This window comes from Acanthisitta chloris, unplaced genomic scaffold (genome assembly GCF_000695815.1).
Source record: "Acanthisitta chloris isolate BGI_N310 unplaced genomic scaffold, ASM69581v1 scaffold7269, whole genome shotgun sequence".
NCBI lineage: Eukaryota > Metazoa > Chordata > Aves > Passeriformes > Acanthisittidae > Acanthisitta > Acanthisitta chloris.
The window spans coordinates 3991-23164 of NW_008689812.1; the positions used below are offsets into that span (position 1 = coordinate 3991).

Consider the following 19174-nt stretch of genomic DNA (forward strand, 5'->3'; position numbering starts at 1 on the left):
TGCTGGGAGGTGTCCCTGCCCAGGGCAGGGGTTGGGGCTGGATCATCTCTAAGGTCTATTCCAGCCCCTAAAATTCTGTGATTTTATGTTTCTTTGTCATCAGAGGAAACTTTCCTGACAGGTGATGCAGGACTGAGGCCTTCATAGCACAAACTAATCCCATTTCTAAAATGTTAAGAAACCAACCAACACAAGATAATTAAAGTAACTCTGTCAAAGTCACACTGCTGCTATCCCTCTTTGTGGTCCAATATTTTCCCAAAGAACTGAGCTACAGGAACCCATGGAGCTGCAAGTGATGCAGAAATTTGTAATTACCGTATTCCTCAGGCAGGATTCAAATGTGAGTCCTATCTGCAGGTTTCCTCTTGCAATATACAATATGTCTATTCATTCACCTGATTCCTGCTTCAAGGGAAATAGGATTTCCCGTGGCTATTTCAGTATGGAATGATTTGATGATTTGTGTGCTGTACACACAGCTTGCTCCACTCCTGCTCTCATCCAAAGCATACTTAAGAAGTGACATACTGGACATGGAAATTGCAGAAACTACGAAGAACAATTGTGGTCTGTGCTGAGAAGCTTGAACATACAGTAAAGCTCTCTGACCTCAGCCTTTGTCTGCTCTCTTCAGAGAATGCCTTGTCTTAAGGGCCTTTGTTTCTTCATTAATATGTATAGGTTTTGCCCCAGATTTGTCTGTCAGGCTCCTCTGAGGAGCATTGTCTGCTCCCGTGGATCCCACAGTCAGGATGCCTTCCCATCGTGTCTGGCATAGTCTGGTCTGGCAGCTCCTTCGGCTTGACTGCACCCTCCTCGTCGGTTCCCGCGCCAGCCCCGGTCTTGGCCATCACTGTCTGAGTCCCCTGTGGCTCTGTGAGGTGCTGGGAAGGCAATCCCTGCAGCATCAGCTGGGGATTCTGCTGGGTGCTCATGCCCAAACTCTTCATTTGCCCTCTACACTTTTGGTAGCGCAGAGCCAACCACCACCGAAAGCCAAAATTGCTTCACGTTTTGGGGAACACCAATAAAATGCTGTTCATTGGCATCTTTTTCCTTGTATCTTTTGCAGTCTAGCAAGGTGTCTGATGAGCTGGGCTTAAAGAGTGGGGCCAGACAAGACTTTGTGTCCTCCATCTGTACAGACAACACCCGAACAGCTTTCCAGTCCCTGGGGTGTAATTCAAGCAAAGGAGAAATGCAGGAGAATGACCTTTTTAAGGCTGAGTTTATCCTGATTACGGACTCCGGTGATGAAGATGAAGTAGCTGCTGCCTCAAACAACATCCATCTGCCTTCCAATGGCTATGGTCCCATCAGTGCTCAGCTGCTGACCACGTCCCACGTCTCCCCTGGCACCGAGGCAGGGAAACCTCCTGTCGATGGGCACCTTCCAGGTGCTGCTCTCTCCCACAGTACTGCTGACCCACAAAAGCACCAGGTAACCTGCTTTTCAGACTCTAGAGATAACCTTTGCTTTCTAAAGCTTTCAGTTCTTGGATACTGAGACAGTTTGTAAAGCAGCTTGGTCAATTTATTCTTTAATTAGCATTTTTGTTGGCCATTTCTGTAACACTTGGACCTAAAGCAGTTGGCCCAACCCTTCTGACTTGCTGCCTCTCCATATGATTCTGGTGTGTGTGTGTGTGTGGAGCAGTTAATGCAGATCCATTCTTTGCTTTAAGAGCAGCTCATCATGGCAGCAAGTTAATCTGAAGGTGTTAGATTCCTAGCTAATATAAATTGGCTAAGGTTGTTGAAATCAATGTAGCCTGGAGATCATTTGAATTGCTAGCATCAAACTTCCCAGACTTAGTGGTTGTTTTTTCCTCAGCACCAGCTGCAGCTCTTTATGCTAAAGTTAAAAGTCCTGTTATTCTGATTGTATATCAGCACTGTCTTGCACAGGTGTAAAGAATTCCTGTCTTGTGTTGAAATACTACTGCCACTCATTTTTTCATCCAATTCAGTGTCACTTTTTGATTGAGGAAATTGTGAATAAGAAATCTACTCTGGTTTGGAATTCACAGCATTATGAAACATTCATTTCATCTGAGAAACTCCCAGTGAGGTCAGTGAGAATTTTACCTGCAGAAGGTATAAAGCCATGGATAAGCATATGTAGAGGCAATAGAATATTTGTCCTGGGGAAATACAAATTTCCTTCAGCAATGTTCAGTGTGCAGATTCTGCCAGGCTGACTTGGGTGGTTTGTTTAAAAACTATTGCAGAAATCAGCTGGGTTTTGGAACACTATACAGAAAAATTCATGTGCTGTATAGTTCTTAAACTTTTGATGGATTGACTTTGGCTGGTGGGGTAAAAGAAAATACAGATTGCACAGAACAAAGAATGAACCCTAACTTTGCTAATTATTCACATGAATGTGAGGAGAGGTAGTGTGTAAGAGGTGTAATTGCAGATCTTGTCATCATTCTTAAACCACAAGTTTTCAAGACTGTAAATACTGTGTAAGTACTTTCTTAGTCTTCATTATCTAAGTATCTGTACCTGCCTCTATCACTTCATAAGGTGTTTTTGCTAAGCTACTTTCCACTGATGTTCTGATTCTAAGGTGTTTCCTTAGGCATTGCTCTTTCTGGCTTGCTATCTAATGAAGCATCATCAGTTGTGAAATGAAAGAAAAGTCCAAAAATATTAAATAGATGCATTGTTTATCTCTTGGCACATTTCCTTTGTACAAAGGAGTCCATATATGGGCTACCTTGTCAGTTCTTGGATTAGAAGGGCAGTATAGTGTCCCACTTAAGAGTTCTTACATATAACATCATGTTAATTTAAAAGCATAATTAGACTATGAATTTCCTGTCAGATGTGAAAAAGGAAGGATCAGTATTGGGGACATTGTGTTGCAGAAGGGATCACTCTAAGTGAAGCAGAGAGCTCCTATGGCTTCATTCATTTCTGCATTGTTTCAATGACAGCAAAAAGAAAAGCACTGAGTAGAATGGAAGCTTCTTTGTTCTTTGAGGCAAAAAGTTCAGTTCCTGACTCATGTTGGAAAATGCCACTCTATAGTCAAAGTCTGAAAAAAATATCAGTTTTTCTGGTTATAGTTGAAACTTTTGGGTGGTAGTTTGCTGTTTACGTATCATGTTGTGATTTTTTTGTGTGCCTGGCTCCATCTTCTTGGCACCCTCCCTTCAGATACTTGTATACATTAATGAGGTCCCTCTCAGTCATCTCTTCTCAAGGCTGAACAGGCCCAACTCCCTCAGCCTTTCCTCATAACAGAGATGCTTCAGTCCCTTAAACATCTCTGTTGCCCTTCCCTGGACCTGCTCCAGGAACCCCATGTCTCATACTGAGTAGCTCAGAACTGGATAGAATCAATACTGGATCAATAACCAGAAGGTTTTGTAGCTAGTCAAAGTCACTTGACATTCCTCTGTCCAGTGTGTGACCTCTGGTTTGGCTTTTCCAGACAAAAAAGTCAGGAGTCCCTGCAAACTCCTGCCCATCACTGTTCTAAATGGCATCTATATTAATTGGGTCTCAGCTTACAGTCTGATTTATTGTGCTGCCTCCAGAGATTTTGTGGAGGTTTTCACAATCTCCAGTGCTTCCTTTTGACTTTCTGGTTTTCAGGTTTCAGGCTTTGTGGCAAATTTACTTTCACTGTTTCCTATCTATAATCAAGTTCTACTGAGATCAAAGCATGGTTAACTGGTCCCAGGACCAGGTCTATCTCAGAGCCATGATTTTTGCCTTTTGGGCTCTCAGCTTGCCACACTTTTGTGGAGGTTTTCACAATCTCCAGTGCTTCCTTTTGACTTTCTGGTTTTCAGGTTTCAGGCTTTGTGGCAAATTTACTTTCACTGTTTCCTATCTATAATCAAGTTCTACTGAGATCAAAGCATGGTTAACTGGTCCCAGGACCAGGTCTATCTCAGAGCCATGATTTTTGCCTTTTGGGCTCTCAGCTTGCCACACTACACTCAAGGGTCATCTCCTGTGCCCTTCCAAAAAAATGTGACCTCACCGGAAAGACATTTGCCTTGTGTCCAGCTCAGTTCTGCCATTTCAAACATGCTGAAGGGCTCCTGGACAAGGCTCAAGGCTAATACTATGAGCTCTTTGATGACTCTGGTATCATTCTGAAATCATGAGGCATCAAGAAATTTTTCATGTTCCTTGATCCCTTTGTGCTAAGGTAACCTTGCCACCTGTTTCAACTTTCTTCACACATTTTTAGGAAATGTATATCTGAGTTGCTCCTGAGAAGAGAAGTCTTGCAGTGGAATCAGGAGGAGTGTTTTAAACTGGTAGAGAAACTGAGCAGAAAGAAAAGGGAAAAAGATGCCACTGATCGAGGGAAGTTATTATATCTTGCCTACTGTCACTGGTGAGACCACAACTGTAAAAACATGCTCAATTTGGTGGCCAGCAACCCCCAAAATCAAGAGAGATGTGAGGATGGGAATGGGGCCCAGCACAAAGCTGTAGATGTGTCTGGGGCACATGTGAGCTGAGGCTAAGGGAGCTGGCTTAGTTGACTCCCACCAAGAGGCAGCCAAGGAGGTGTCTAGGAACAGCACACAACTACTTGAAGATCAGATACAGAGCCAAACCCTTCTCTGCAGTGGCAGGTCAGAGAGCAATGGCTGCAAATGGGAGTGTGGAAGGTTCCAGCTGGGCATCAGAAACAGCTTCTTCACTGGGAGGTGGTGGGGCACAGACTCAGGCTGTCTGGGGCTGCTGAAGTGCTTTAGAGACTTGGTGAGACACAACCACAGCTGACCTGACCCACTGGTGTTGGCAAGAGCTCTGCTTTGAGTAGGAGGTTAGACTAGATGACCTCAAGAAGTCCCTTCCAACCCACTCTGATCCTGTAGATAAGAGGTTGACCATCTAGAGATGTAGTTAATACTGGGTTAAAATGGCAAGATCTTTTCTGGAGATGTGATTAATGGTACCATTAGCTCAGCACATAAATTTCAGTGGTGTTTAAACTGGAAGACTACTGCAAAATGCCTTTATCATTCTTGCAGGAGCACATTTATTGTCCAGGAGCATATTTATTGCTTGCTACCATGTACATTTTCAATGTTGCTTATAAATCTTTCTTATTAAGTTTTAGCTAATTAGGAGTCATTGCACATCTACTTTTTTTTTTTTTAAATCTTGGAGTTTCATGTTCATTCCTCATTTACTTTTAATCCGTTGTCTTTGTAAGGGATATATATTCCATTTTGAAATACAGAGATTTTGTTCTCCAGTTCTGTTTCAGTAGTTGATTAACTTCCAGAACTCATTATTAAATTCAGGAGGCTGCTCCAAGTTATCAGATGTATTACCATTCTGCTTTTTAACTTGTTGAATAATTTTATGTTTCATGTCATAGTTAATAATAATTTTTCAGAATGCTTAAATATTGGCAAATTCTTCTTTATTTCCAGTATTTTTTGCTTCTTCTTAATTGGAAGCTTTTCCAGCAAGAGTCATAATTTCTTAATCCAACAGAATGGTATAATGATATAATGGATATTAATTTTTAGGTACTAATATTTGCCCTGTATATATATCCATTGACTTTCTATGTGGAAATGGGACATCTACACACATGGATAAAACAAGCAGTTAGTGTGGCTGTAAAATCATTTGGATCTTTGGTGTTTGTTTCTATAAATCAAAGCATTTACTTGCCTTTTCTGAAGTTACACAAAAAGTGTCTTTGGTTTACAAGTCTTGTTATATATATGGTGCAATTTTGCAGGAAGAGCTCAGTTATTTAAAGTTATAAGGGCTAATAGAGTTTTGATGTGTGTGTTTTGCCCATATTTAACCTTTTAGGTATAGTTTAGCCCTTATAAGCCTTTAAGTCTTGCTCTTCTGTCACAGCTTCTTCCAGCATGTGCTCTCACTTGAAAATTGTTTTATTTGTCCTTATCTTTGTTTTGTCATGCATCAATACTATATTATGTAGTAATAATCATGACCATCATCACAATAATCCTTTCTATTATGGCTAAGATGTATTAAAACCCATAAAGCATAAGCTGAGCCACAGCCAAGTGCAAGTTATGTGTGGAAACTGAGTGGTGTCATCTTCTATAGAGCTGCATAATCTTTTCAGGGTGTCAAACAGTAGTTAAATAGGTATTCTTATGTTTATATCAAATTTGGTGAAATTAGACTCAATTTCCCTGCTTTCAAATTGCTCAGTCAAATGTTAGGTTACAGTTTGTAGCTTTTTGGTTTTACAGTTGACTTCGCTCTCTATTTCCTACTGATATGTTTAATTCATATTGTGTATACCTCAGTTTTTAATTTCAGCATTATAATAACTGGGAAAAATTTGAGAGAATTTCTTTCTTTAGAGGCACAAAACTGTATGAAGGTTGATAATATACTTGTATGCTCTAATTAGTTTTGACAAATCCTAATTAGAATCGACCCAAGAAAAAAGGCACTCATGAAAGAGCTCATTACTGTTTTATTAGTGTATCAAAAGACTGTGGAGAAGGGGATAAGGACTCTTACATGCCTGAAAATTGTCAAATGCACTGCTCTGTGAGTGACAGGAAAAGTGAAAAGCAAACTAGATGTCTGATTTAAGTAGTTCCGAGGAAATTTCTCCTCCTGATATCACAGTGCTGCAGAAGGTGTTGTTTACTGAATGAGAAAATGAGCACTTTGCTTGCATGCCATTTTCAGAAAGGCTATTTTCCACTGAGCTGGTAAAGTGAGATGGGACAATATTGCAATTTTCTCACTTTCCATTATGTTTATACAATCTGAATAGCATCACATGATTCCAGACACTCATGGCACAACTGTCCTGGGTTTTACATCAAATTAAAAAAATACAGTAGTCTTGAACTTTGTATATGTCAACAAAACTGAGGTCTCATAGAAGTAAAGTAACACATAACTTGTCTGCATGTCAGCCTGGAGAAGAGGAGGCTCAGGGGAGACCTTCTCACCCTCTGCAACTCCCTGACAGGAGGTTGGAGTCAGGTGGGGGTTGGTCTCTTCTCCCAGGCAACCAGCAGCAGGACAAGAGGGCACAGACTCAAGCTCTGCCAGGGCAGGGTTAGGTTGGATGTTAGGAATAGATTTTTTAGGGAGAGAGTGCTCAGGCATTGGAATGTGCTGCCCAGGGAGGTGGTGGATTCACCATCCCTGGAGGTTTTCAAGCTGAGACTGGATGTGGCACTTAGTGCCATGGGCTAGTGACCACAGTAGGGTTGGACTTGATGATCTTTGAGGTCTTTTCCAACCCAGCTCATTCTGTCATTGTCTGATTCTATATGCATGACCACAGGACTGAAATGTGGGGTGTTTAACAGTTCCACAGGGTCCACCTATATTAACATTTCTGTTTCTCTTTTTTCTCCAGTTAATTTCTACTCTTTCCACCTCTGATCATCTTTCCTCTAAACCACCTGCTGTCCACTTAATTTCTCCAATTAACCAGAAAGTAGCGTGTGGTGCCATGGTTAATATGAGTCAAGCCTCTTCGCTGGAAGATTCCTCTTACAAGTGGCAGTCAGCAACCAGGTTTTCTAAGCAAGACTCATCTCTCTACTTTCAGTCTGCTTCCCATAGTTCACCTCCCTCCATGTCTAAAATAACCTCTTCTGCATCAAAGAGTTGGTACTCCACTCCTCGATTGTCTGATAACCTACAGACACCAAGTCTCTATACTCCTGGCTGTGTTTGCAACATGGGAGGCTCCACCACACCCTCTGCTCCAGCAAAGAGCCCAAGTCTTTCCCCCAATCCTCCATGTTCTGCTGAATTTCAAGGATCTTCAGCTCAGTCTTTATCCCGTGGCTCTTCCAAAAGATTGAATGCTTTGGCTCCTCTCCCTGTACATATAATAACACATTCATTATCTCCTAGCCCTAAACCTTTGTCTCCACCCTCTCTTTATGGCTCCACTTCGACCATGTGTAGTATAAGTGAGCCTTGCACACAAATGTCATCTAGAGGAAATTTAGCAAAGTCAGGAGTCAAATCCCCTCTGCCAACCAGACTGACACTCTTAACTGCTATTTTGAGATCAGGCTCCTCTCAGCGGAGACCGCGTTCTCCTTCCTCTTGTCCCACATTTTCTCCCAGCTCCCTTAGTTCCTCAACACTCGCAATAGATCAAAAGTGCAAAACAACTCCCTCAACTCCCAAGAGATGTGTTTCAAACCCTCCTGTAAGGCCAGATTCTCCCAGCAGAGAGGATTATTGGCTTTCAGGGTGGGCTCAGCATCTGCCTTTATCCTCCAAGCCTTATCCCAGCCCTCGAGCGAGGTCTCTTTCTCCCAAAAAGCACCTTCCAGTCCGAACACTTTCTCCAGACTCCCAAAGTTCTTTGTCATCCTCTGTCTCCTCCCATAGAAGATCAGTTGCCTCTCCAGATTTTCAGTCTACACTGCCTCCTCCTTGTGCCCCAGCTGCCCCTTCCTTAGCATACCCCACCTCTCTTTCTCCAGAAGGGCTGCACTACGCTGCCTCCAGGTCCTCCAGGTCCCAGACACCTCAGAGGTCTCAGAGAGTACACACTTACTCACCCATTTTTACCTGCAGGTCATATCCTCTGCTTTCTTCTGCCAGTCCTAGTGGTGTATTCTCCCCTCCCCTAGAGAAACGCTCATCCGCTTCCCCAAATCTTTTGCATTCAGGGCCTATATATAAATCAGATTCATCCCAAATATCTATCCAGGAGATGAGTGCCTCCTCTCCTACCCCTCCAAGTGTCTCAAAGCGGTGGTCTCTTCCAAGGCCTCACTCTACCCCACCAGTTCCACACACTGGTAATATTAATTCCCATCCACTGCAGTTTAATTCTTCGTTGGCATACACAAAGTATAGGTCTAAATCCTCCTCTCCAAGACCAGAGCAATCTGCCACCTCACCAGTGTTAAAGTGCAGATCTCCCATCTCAGACAAGTCACCAGGCACACTGCCATCAAGACCCAGAGAGCTGACTTCACCACTGTCTTTTTCCCTGCCTTCTGACCATGAAAACATCAAACCCAAGGTACTCTTGGTGCATGCTTATTTTCTAACAGTTCTTTGTCCCTGTAGGAAGAAATCACGTGTGTTGTAGAATGCTAGTGAAATAAATGGGCTGTGGGGAAAAAAAAGTTTAAAAAGAAACAGGTTTTGTATTGTTAGTGAAGATTAAATCCTACCATATAGCTATGTGTTCCATATTATGGAGGAAATGCTGTAGGAATCCTTAGCACAAAAAGTGAAAATACTTTATTCCTGAGTGAGAGGAGATACTACTAAAGATGGATTTGTGTCCAGTGGCTCTGATATACTTTTGGTACACTTATTTTTGTAGCTCACCTAAACCCCTGGTATGTCAAAAATAAACCATAAAACATGTTCTATTCACCCTATGCTAATGTAGATCCACATGTGTTCCCACTGAAATATGGTGAAATTAGGTGCAGGGCTGAGCTAGAAGCAGCTTAATCTGATTGAAGTGAACTGGCTGTTCCAGTGACAACTGATTCCCAAGCACCTCATTCCAGCTGTCCTCCCCAGGAGGCTGTACTCACCCCAGCCACCCTGGGACCAGCTCAGAGGCACAACAGAACTCAGCCAGAGCAGGGACTTTGGGGCCAAGAGCCAGCAAGGGAAGACAAGGACAATCTTCTGCTTCTTCCCTTTCTTTGGTACTCCTCTGATCTTTGGTACTTCTCTCATCTTGTTGTGCTAGACAGAGGATGAGGGGGAAAGAAAAGCCAGTCTTCCTACAACATGAGCTACTGCAAATATGAGTCTCACACTTGATGGATCAGCCATGCTCCTGCTGTTTGTCATCAAAGGTGGGAGAGCTGCTGCAGAGTGAGAATAAGCAATGATGGCAATTGCTGCAGGAGGGCTTGGGAACCAGTCACACTTTAAATCTAAAGGTATGAGAAAGAAATCTAAAGAATGAGAAGGGGAAGGGAAGGAAAGCTGATCCAAGGACCTGCAGCAGGTGGGTGAAAACAAAGGAACTGTTCTGCACAAAGGAAGGGCTTGTTGCAGAAGGCATCAGACCTGCAGAAGGCTTTCCAACTTCTTTTATCTTGTCTCTGCACTCTGTGCTTCCCTTGTGCCTCCTCATACTGACGTCTGAGCTCTGCCCATCACAGAAAGTCTATCATGGTTTATTGATTTATTTGTTCACAGCACAAAATTACAGCCTGGTCTGCCAGATCAAGTTGTGTCAGATGTGTTCTTAATAGCTTGGCCATGGCAGGGGTGACTTGAACTGCTTGGGAAATGTTAATTGGAAATGAGAGGTTTAAATCAGCACAAAGTAGCAATTGTCATGAATGGTTCTTTTAAAAACCAAATGACCCAAGAGGAACCATTGTGCAAAGCACAGCTGTACAGTGTCGCTACACACTGTCAGTATTACTTAATGAAACAAAAAAGAGATATGAAATTGTAGAAATTCCAAGAAAAAAATCCCCTGAGACAAAACTGGAAGGCATGACCAAGCCTGCAGATTGCAGAACAGTTGCAGTTCCTGCTAGTTGGTGCAATGAGCACTGTGGGAGTCTCTGGCAGTAAGGAAACTCTGCTTGTGACACAGAGTTATTGCCTAGGCTTCCATTTGCAGAGGTTATTATGCCCTTTCTGTCTTACCTACTGTCCCTTTTCCTGATAATTCTGCTTTATCATGTGGTATGGTGGCACTTTTGAAACTGTCCCACCACCCGATTGAGACTGGGAGAATGTCCACCATGTAAAAGACTTGGAACTTTAGTGTAATTTTTAATCATGTAAACAAAGCTGACTCTTTTGGAGATGTGATAGACCTTAAATCTGGGTGTTTAGTGCAGAAAAGGTCCATTTTGGCTTTAAAATGTGAGTCTGAGACTTCATTTAGTCAATAATACTGTGCATTCACCATGGTCCTTTCCTTCTGCTCCTACTTATTTCCATCCCTAGTGCATGGCACAGCACAATGAGCTTTGTGGCTGTGTTAATGGTAGCATGTTCCCCAATAACACTCCAACCTCAAATCTCAGGATATTTCCAGAGAGAAAAAAGAAAACTTTGAGGAGAGAGAACTTTAACGCCCTAAGCAGCATTTGGACCTCTTTAGTACTAATCAGCTCAAGTTTAGAACTAGACAAGGAGCAGGTTGTTCCATCTGGTGACTCTTCATTCATGCCAAAATTTTTGCATGCATGAATGTGCTATATGAACATCAAGAGAAAAAAAATCCACAGCATCTAGAGGTGCTTGACTTTGGCATGTGTAATTATTCAACCTTAATATTGCCTCAATGGTCATTGCAGCAGTGTTAAAACACATATTAAATCAACACCTATTAAACCCAAATTCTGACATGAGATGTACTTTTCAGTATTCCCATTAAACTGTTTCATTAGCATGATATCAAAGCAGTTATGCAAAAAGGATTCTTTAATGGAGAGCTTATATGTCTATGCCTATGCATGCAGCAGTTAATATAAATCAAAGGATAACCCATGAATTTATTTCACTGTATTTGTATATATGAACATGTGCTTTCCCATGGTTTGTATGTGCTAATGGTTTAAAACAATTAATGTTTTTCAAAATGAACAGAAAGGCAAATCCACAGATCAGTGGGAAGTTTGAACTCTGGGGGACCACAGCAAATAAAAACCCTCTCCATGGGCTTTGCAGACGCTTAATAGTGTCCTCATGGATCTAATACAGCAAAATGTACAGTAGGATGGGGAAGGGACAGATACATTTCTGATTCTGCAGGAACAGATTAGAACAACCACTTCTGGCTGATGTTTGAATACTCTCTGCTGTGGTTTCGTGGTGTATCATTCCTACATATTCTTTGTTTTTTCCTACTGGAATGTAGCACAGGAATGCATGTAGATCTACCCAAAACAGCTGGGGAGCAAATTGGTTGGACTGGATGATCTTAGAGGTCTCCTCCAACCTTGATGGTTCTATGATTCTATGAAACTAACTGTAGCAACATGGACCTTAGCACAGCTGCAAAACCTACCACAAAGCAGGAAGGATTACTCATGAAGGAGCAATGTGCTACCATGGCTAATCACTGATTTTAAGGCTTTATAGGCATGTGTCTTGCATGGTTTGCAATGCCCTGTGGGTGTCTTAAGTGACCATTCAAACAAAAAACTAGTAGGACATTTTCCTCCAAACTCTTGAGGCTGATATTGCCCAAGCTCTGATCCTGGAATTGGTTTGCCTTTGGCTGGGCTGGTAAAAGCCAGTAGACCTAACTGTCCATGGCTGTTTGCAATTATAATTCCTATGAAGTAGATTATTAAATGTATTTAGGCATTGAAAAATCATTCAAAGTAATGTGAAATACTGTGTAAAGAAACATATTCGTGTAGATGAGAAACTGAATTAAAGACTTGCCACTCATCTCAGACACTGCAAAAATAGCACCTTCCTCACAGGTTCTACAGTATCTGGAAGTGATAAAGCACACAAAATCAGAAACTTTTACATTTGAACAGTTCAATGTCCTTGTTTAGTTCATATAACAGTACAACTAACTTCAAAGTGATCACCATATACTTATCATACATGATGCCTATCTCATCATAGGGAAAGGCCTATGGGCTAGTGAACACATCATTTACATGTTCAGTTGCACAAGTTTCCTGGTGTAATCAAGCAAGGCTACATTTTGTGAATATGGCTATTTTAATGTTTGGAATTTTGGTCTTCCATCTTACTTCAGTGAGGAGTACTTTATGTCTTATCTACATATAGATTTTGTATATAAATAAGTGTATGCAGCTATGCAGTGCTGCTGTCTAAATGTTCAAAGGGCAAGATTCAACTCACATGTCTTTTGACATTTAAAACTTAGATATCCAAGCACAATTTGGGCAATTCTATTTCAGCTAATGAAGTGAATATGGTGTATACAGGATGGTTTTAGGCTGGAGATTAGCAACTGGTTCTTTTTTCCCCAGAGGTGTTTGGGCACTGAACAGCTCCCAGGGCAGTGTCACAGCCCCAAGGCTGACAGAGCTCCAGAGGTGTTTGGCCAATGCTCTCAGCACAGGGTGTGACTGTCAGGGATGTCTGTGCAGGGCAGGGGTTGAACTGGATGATCCTCAAGGGTCCTTTCCAATTCTGATGATTCTGTGATAATATTATGTATAGAAAGAATTAAAATGTGTCCTACAGTATTTCAAAATAGATGTGAGATCATATAAGTTTCTTATCTGACTTACAGTTTTGGTCTCTGTCATTGAGACTTTTACTAGATAGAAGGAAAATAAAAAAAGTGGCAAAAGAATGACCCAAAGTACAGCTTTGCTATTCTTGTGTGAATTTCTGGGGCTTTTTATTAGATTGTTGCTGAAAAGACAGCAATGTAGCAAATCCCTATTTAATTAAAAATTAGAAATAGATTCCAGAAGTCCTGTGATTAGGAATCCTATCTCTTGGGCTCATATAAGTATAGAAGAATTTCATCAATCATGTAAAAATTACTGAATTCAGCCTCTAGAATGACAAAGAAAAGGTAAATTTATGGTTTCTGAAGAGTTAAAAATAACTAATATAGCCTAAAATATAAATTGTTTGACAAGAATTACTGTTAAGGCTGATCTTAGAATTTTTTGTACCCAAACCCATGCACTTTGTATGGTTCAGATTGCCAGTTCTGTAAACCTCGTTAGAGTGTGGAAGTTCCTATAATTATTTTGAAATATTTGTTTGGGTGGTACAGTTACTCACTCAGGAGATGAAAAGCTGCATCAGGATTTAAATGATCTATCCACTCATGCGAGCAGCTCAGCATTTAAGGATCCTAATCAGGCTCATTAAAGCCAATCACAGAAATCCCTCTGACCCAGTGGCCCAGGATCACATCACTCAGCAGCAGTGCTTGGGGTGCACGTACTGGCAGAAGTAGCTCTGTATTTTCAGATCAAATCACAAGCAAACTTGGGAAAAGCACACAGCCTCTCCTGAGAGTCATTTAAGGGTGTAGTAGTCAGCACAAAGTGATTAAACTCACTTTGGAAATCAAAAGCTGAAACAGAGAATTCACTTTGTCGCAGATCATTCCTGAGAGCAAAAGATGTACATTACAGACCTTAAAAATCTTAACAGAAATACTAGATATTTTCTAAGAAATAGCTTTCCTAGGAGATATGTGAGCATTGTTTTGTTGCAACATCTGCAAGACAACTGGAATCATCTTTCATTCTGTCATACTTTTCCCTCTCTTCCCTTTCTCTCTCTCTCCCTCTTCTACCCTGTTTTACTTCTCTTCCTGCTTTCTGGTTTACCCTTTTAGCAGTACAGGATCAAGAAAAGCTACAAGGCATTTGCAGCAATCCCTACAAACACATTGCTTATGGAACAGAAGGTTAGTGTTTGCTCCCAGTCGTGGGCGTTGCGTTGTGTATTTGAGACCGTTCAACTTCATGTACGTATTTCTTCTGGGGGATCCTGCACAATGTAAATTCTGGGAACTGACTGCTCAGGATTATAATTCCAATCATTGCTCAGGGTCAAACACTTTCCACCAAAGATCAGAGACTTTGTTAATCTGAATTTCTGCAAATCAATTTACTGTAAAAAGGAAAAAAAACCAAACCCTGTGTCCTAAAGGAATTGCCTTTTATGGCAACATGTCAAAATCTGTTTTGTTGCTGGAAAGTGTCTGGAGCACTGCTGTTGTGGGACCTGATTATTTGCAGATTTGGGTCAGTTAATGATTATCCAGTGGCTATACTGTTAAATTTAACATCCCAATGTATGCAATTTTAACTAGCTATATTGCTCAACTGTGAGAACTGTCCTGGCCATTGCTCTTCTCCCTGAACACTTTAACAGTTAGCATGGGCCAGGGGCCCATTCCCAGGATATAATTTGGGATAACAATCCCTTTCTGGAGTGAGGGCAGAAGGTCAGAGGGGCTGATTCTTCTCCTTTACTCTGCTCTGCTCAGACCCACCTGGAATACTGAACACAGTTCTGGTGTCCTCAACATCAGAAGGACATGGAACTGTTGGAGCAAGTGCAGAGGAGGCCACAAAGTTGCTAAGAGCACTGGAGCATCTCCCTGTGAGGACAGGCTGAGGGAGTTGGGGCTGTTCAGCCTGGAGAAGAGAAGGTTGTGTGGAGATGTTGCCCAGGGAGGCTGTGGCTGCCCCAACCCTGGCAGTGTTCACAGCCAGGTTGGATGAGCCTTGAGCAACCTGCTCTGGTGGGAGATGTCCCTGCCCAGGGCAGGGGGTGGGACTAGATGATCACTCAGGTCCATTCCAACCCCCAAAATTCTATAATTCTGGAGGATAAGAAACAGATCCAATGAACAGACTTTAGTGCATTAATTTATTACTTAAATCACAGCCAACAAGGGCTGAGTTGTGTAGTCCTTATTTAGATAATGCAACTTTGAAAGTCAATTGAAAATATAAGTGTTGCATGAAGGGTTCAAAAGATGTTAATTTACTAAGCATTTTTCCCAAATTAGTTTTGCACAAAAAAATAGCTCACTAAGTTTGAAGAAATTTTGTCTGATGATCAATGAGCTAAGTGTCTTACAGGCTTAAAGACATGTTTATTATCACACTGACATCCAGCTTGTAGCTTTATCAGAAAAAGCTTTCTGTTCAGGAACTTAGCCTCTGATTCATTCCTGTAAGATTCATCATTCCTGACTGCACATCTAAATATTTATTCACATACACAGCTCAGTTGATTCCACTAGAAGTTTGAAGAGTCTAAAGATATTGCAGAGGGTGAACTTAACTGTGTACAAGTTTTGAAGATGGTAATTTTGTCCTTGAAATATCTCTGATTATGATATTATCAGTTAACTGCTATAAATTAGATTTTTTTTGGGGGAAAACCAGGAGACATTCCTTTCCTTTCAAATGTTCTTTTAGTCTTGAATGATTATGTTTACTTTAGCATGCAATGCTGTGCAAGAGAATAGAGGAAAATAGCTGATGCAGGAGATGCTACACCCCTCTAGAATGCATTTTGGGAGGGTTTTGTTTGGGCAGAGAGCATGTTAGTGCCTGGGAGCATTGGGTGGATTCTTGAAGTGCCACTTCAAGGTTTACTTCACCTGAAAGACATCTGGTTTGTGCACTCTGAGACTGCATCTCTCTGCGAGCCAAGCCAGGTAGGTGACTCTGAGCAGGGTATTCTCTCTTAGAACACACTCCTGGTGTGCACTAGTGGGTTAAGGTCAGACATCTGACTGCACTTTTCAGAAGAAAAAGAGGTTTCTTTTGCTGGTCTTGCTGGTGCTCTCTGGGGCATTGACTCACAACCTGTGTGTTCCTTATCCCCAGTAGGTAAAACTGAATTGTGTAATCTAATGCCACTGTCTGTAGAAAAAGTAATGACTCAACAGATCTCTGTGTTTAAACAGACTTTTGGTTGTGCTCTGTTTCATTGGGAATGGTTGCCTTGTTGTATCCTTTGGCAGTGAAAGCACAGTCATGTCAAACTAATAAGAAATCAATTCTCTGCTACAGGATTTGCCTTCAGGAGAAGCTCTTGACTCATTTACTTTGTAAACTGTATGTTTCAACATGGCCTGACTAAATGCTTTCTCCCATCTTGGGTATGGATAAGGATCTCCTATTGATCTGTACCAGCAGATAATTGCAGTGCTCCTAAACTAATCCTGTTGTGTTAGCTGAGATGTGTTTAGTGTGTGGCTCTTAAAGAAAACATAAAGTCAACACATGGCACACACAGACCCCATTGCACCAAGCCTTAATAACCAAGTGTTCTCAAAAATGTTGGTGAGGAAACTCATGTGACATAACTCAATGACAGTAATTATGTTGCTCCTATTTTATGCACTGGATTAAAAAGAGAGAGATTTAAGACCATAAGACTTTAACTACCGAAGTGATATTTTATTAGCATTAAAATAACAGGGTTTTTTGGGTTTGCTTTGTTTTTCTTTTTTTTTTTGGCAGGGAAGGAAGGCACATAGTATCTGCAAGGCAGAGCTATTACCAAGCTGAATGCATGATTAGAAATACAGCATGTTTTTTAGGCTACATTTTTTAGCCTAAAGTGCCAAAAAAATGTTTTGCTATGTGATTGAATTGGAAATGTACAGTCAGAAGTCAACTATTTTTTTCCCACTGTGTAAGTATATTACTTAATTTGAGTGGTCATGAGAAATAAGATCAGTCAGAATTGTGATGTGGGTGATCCTAGTGACAATTCTGCTGCAATATTAATTAGATGCCATGACAGAAAACTGGCACTGATGTGTCATGTAAGGCACAGTTATTTGTCTGTCTCTGAATTGTCTCCTTCTGTCTTTCTTTCTCATGCCAGTGTTTTTTCTTTCCTATTTGTATAGATGCCTTAATTTCAGTCAGCATTTTTCAACTTCTTCTTATGAAACCATTAGGCTGTCATCATCTTAAATGTTTTTTTCTAGAACTTGTTCTTCTTACCCTTCAGTACTCTTACTCAAAGAGAGTTGTTCAAATATGTGCTCATTAGCAGAGGAGCAAAAGCTGATTGACTATACGTGCATATACTTTGACTAACCCACAAGTGGCTTAATCTCATCAAATCTCCTAACTGGCTTATTTCCCAGCTGAGTTTGTATGAACATGTTGTTCCTCACATCACCTGTGCTCTGCTCAGAAACAGCCCAACCCAGGATATCTCTTGGAAGATTGGGCTGTAACTTCTTCAGAGACAGAAGACCAAAGCTTGTTTTTAAGGGGCTTATCCTCAGCATGGTCAGGCTCTGTTAGGGAGAAATAAGAGCAGATTGCTCCACAGAGGTGAATCAGGAGCTGGGGTGGCAGGACAGTGTCCTCACTAGCAAGGGCACAGCTTCAGAGTGCCTGAGCATGGAGAGCAGAGATGCTGACAACAAGTTGGTGATAACTAGGGTCAGTCTGCAGTGCTATAGCCACATAGATTCATAGCAATGAGGCAGGTCCAGAGACTGTGATAATGAACTCTTCAGCCTGGCAGATAGACTCAGAATTGATGACAGGATGATAGAATAGATGACAGGGTCCACTGGCCAGAAGAGGAAGCTGAACAAGTTTAATATAGGCATAAGGCAAAAGTTTAACAGAAAGAATTATTTAACCATTAGAAAAGATTTCCAGAGACTGAAATGGGCTCTTTATCACAGAAATTGAAAAATCAAGGCAGGATACTTTTCTAGTCCTTCATATAGTCATTTCATGCAGTTCTGTGGTTTAAAGGTGAGGTCAGATTAGGTGAGCCCTGTAATTCCTCCTGGTCTGATTAACACTGAGACAGTCAGTCACCCCTCTATGACACCCACTCTTGTATAGCTTCTCCACTCAGGTAGATGTGATCACAGTCTGATTCAAAATTCTGTGGCTAACCACATATTATTGCAAAAGTAATATGTCTATTATTTAGAGATTCTATGTGTCAAATCTCTCTTACAATACCTTTCAGTCAGATAGTGGTGAAGAGTTTTTTTCAGGGAGCTGCAGAAAAGTTCAAAACTTTGAATATCTCATGGTAAGAAAGAGGCAATGGTTTGTGTAGTTTGAGAGGGATAAAGGACCTACTTTGTCTGTAAAAATAACCAAATATGCCAATGTAGGAGCAGCCTATGAGCTCTCTCTTTCTTTCAAGGGCCTTGGAAGTAGACAGTCTCTTAAACCAGATCCTACTTCACCTTCAGAATGATGTAAAATTTGAGGTGTAACCCAAAAACTCCTGGAGGATTTGGATTTACAAACAAAAAAAAAGTCTTCTCTTAACAGTGCAGTGGTCTTTGGTCTACAGCAAAGTCTGTGCAGGGGAATTTGGGTTTGCTGTCTTTGTCCAGCTACACACACCCTCTACATGCTGATTGGGGTGAACTTCCCTTATCTAGGGCATCATTTTCTTGGGAAGGGAATCTGAGCATATGGACTTGGTGGGGAGAGGCACTGCAGGTGTTCTGTTCAGACTTCCCCCAGCCTGAACTAGGGATGGAGTGTGACACACCCCAGGATGATGGGATGTGCCATAGAGTGCCATGAGGAGAGGCTGAGGGAGCTGGGGGTGTTCAGCCTGGAGAAGAGGAGGCTCAGGGGAGACCTTCTCACCCTCTGCAACTCCCTGACAGGAGGTTGGAGTCAGGTGGGGGTTGGTCTCTTCTCCCAGGCAACCAGCAGCAGGACAAGAGGGCACAGACTCAAGCTCTGCCAGGGGAGGGTTAGGTTGG

The 19174-nt window shown here is 41.6% G+C and overlaps 1 protein-coding gene across 1 annotated transcript in view; it reads left to right on the plus strand.

Moving 5' to 3' along the window:
* The window catches only part of MLIP (muscular LMNA-interacting protein), a gene marked incomplete at both ends in the record, with an annotated part of 49551 nt that overhangs the window by 1330 nt on the left and 29047 nt on the right, over window positions 1-19174 (plus strand). Inside the window, 2 exons of the mRNA XM_009081569.1 lie at window positions 1076-1444; window positions 14273-14344. Of these exons, the coding sequence (XP_009079817.1) occupies window positions 1076-1444; window positions 14273-14344 (441 nt within the window). The remainder of the gene's footprint in view (window positions 1-1075; window positions 1445-14272; window positions 14345-19174) is intronic.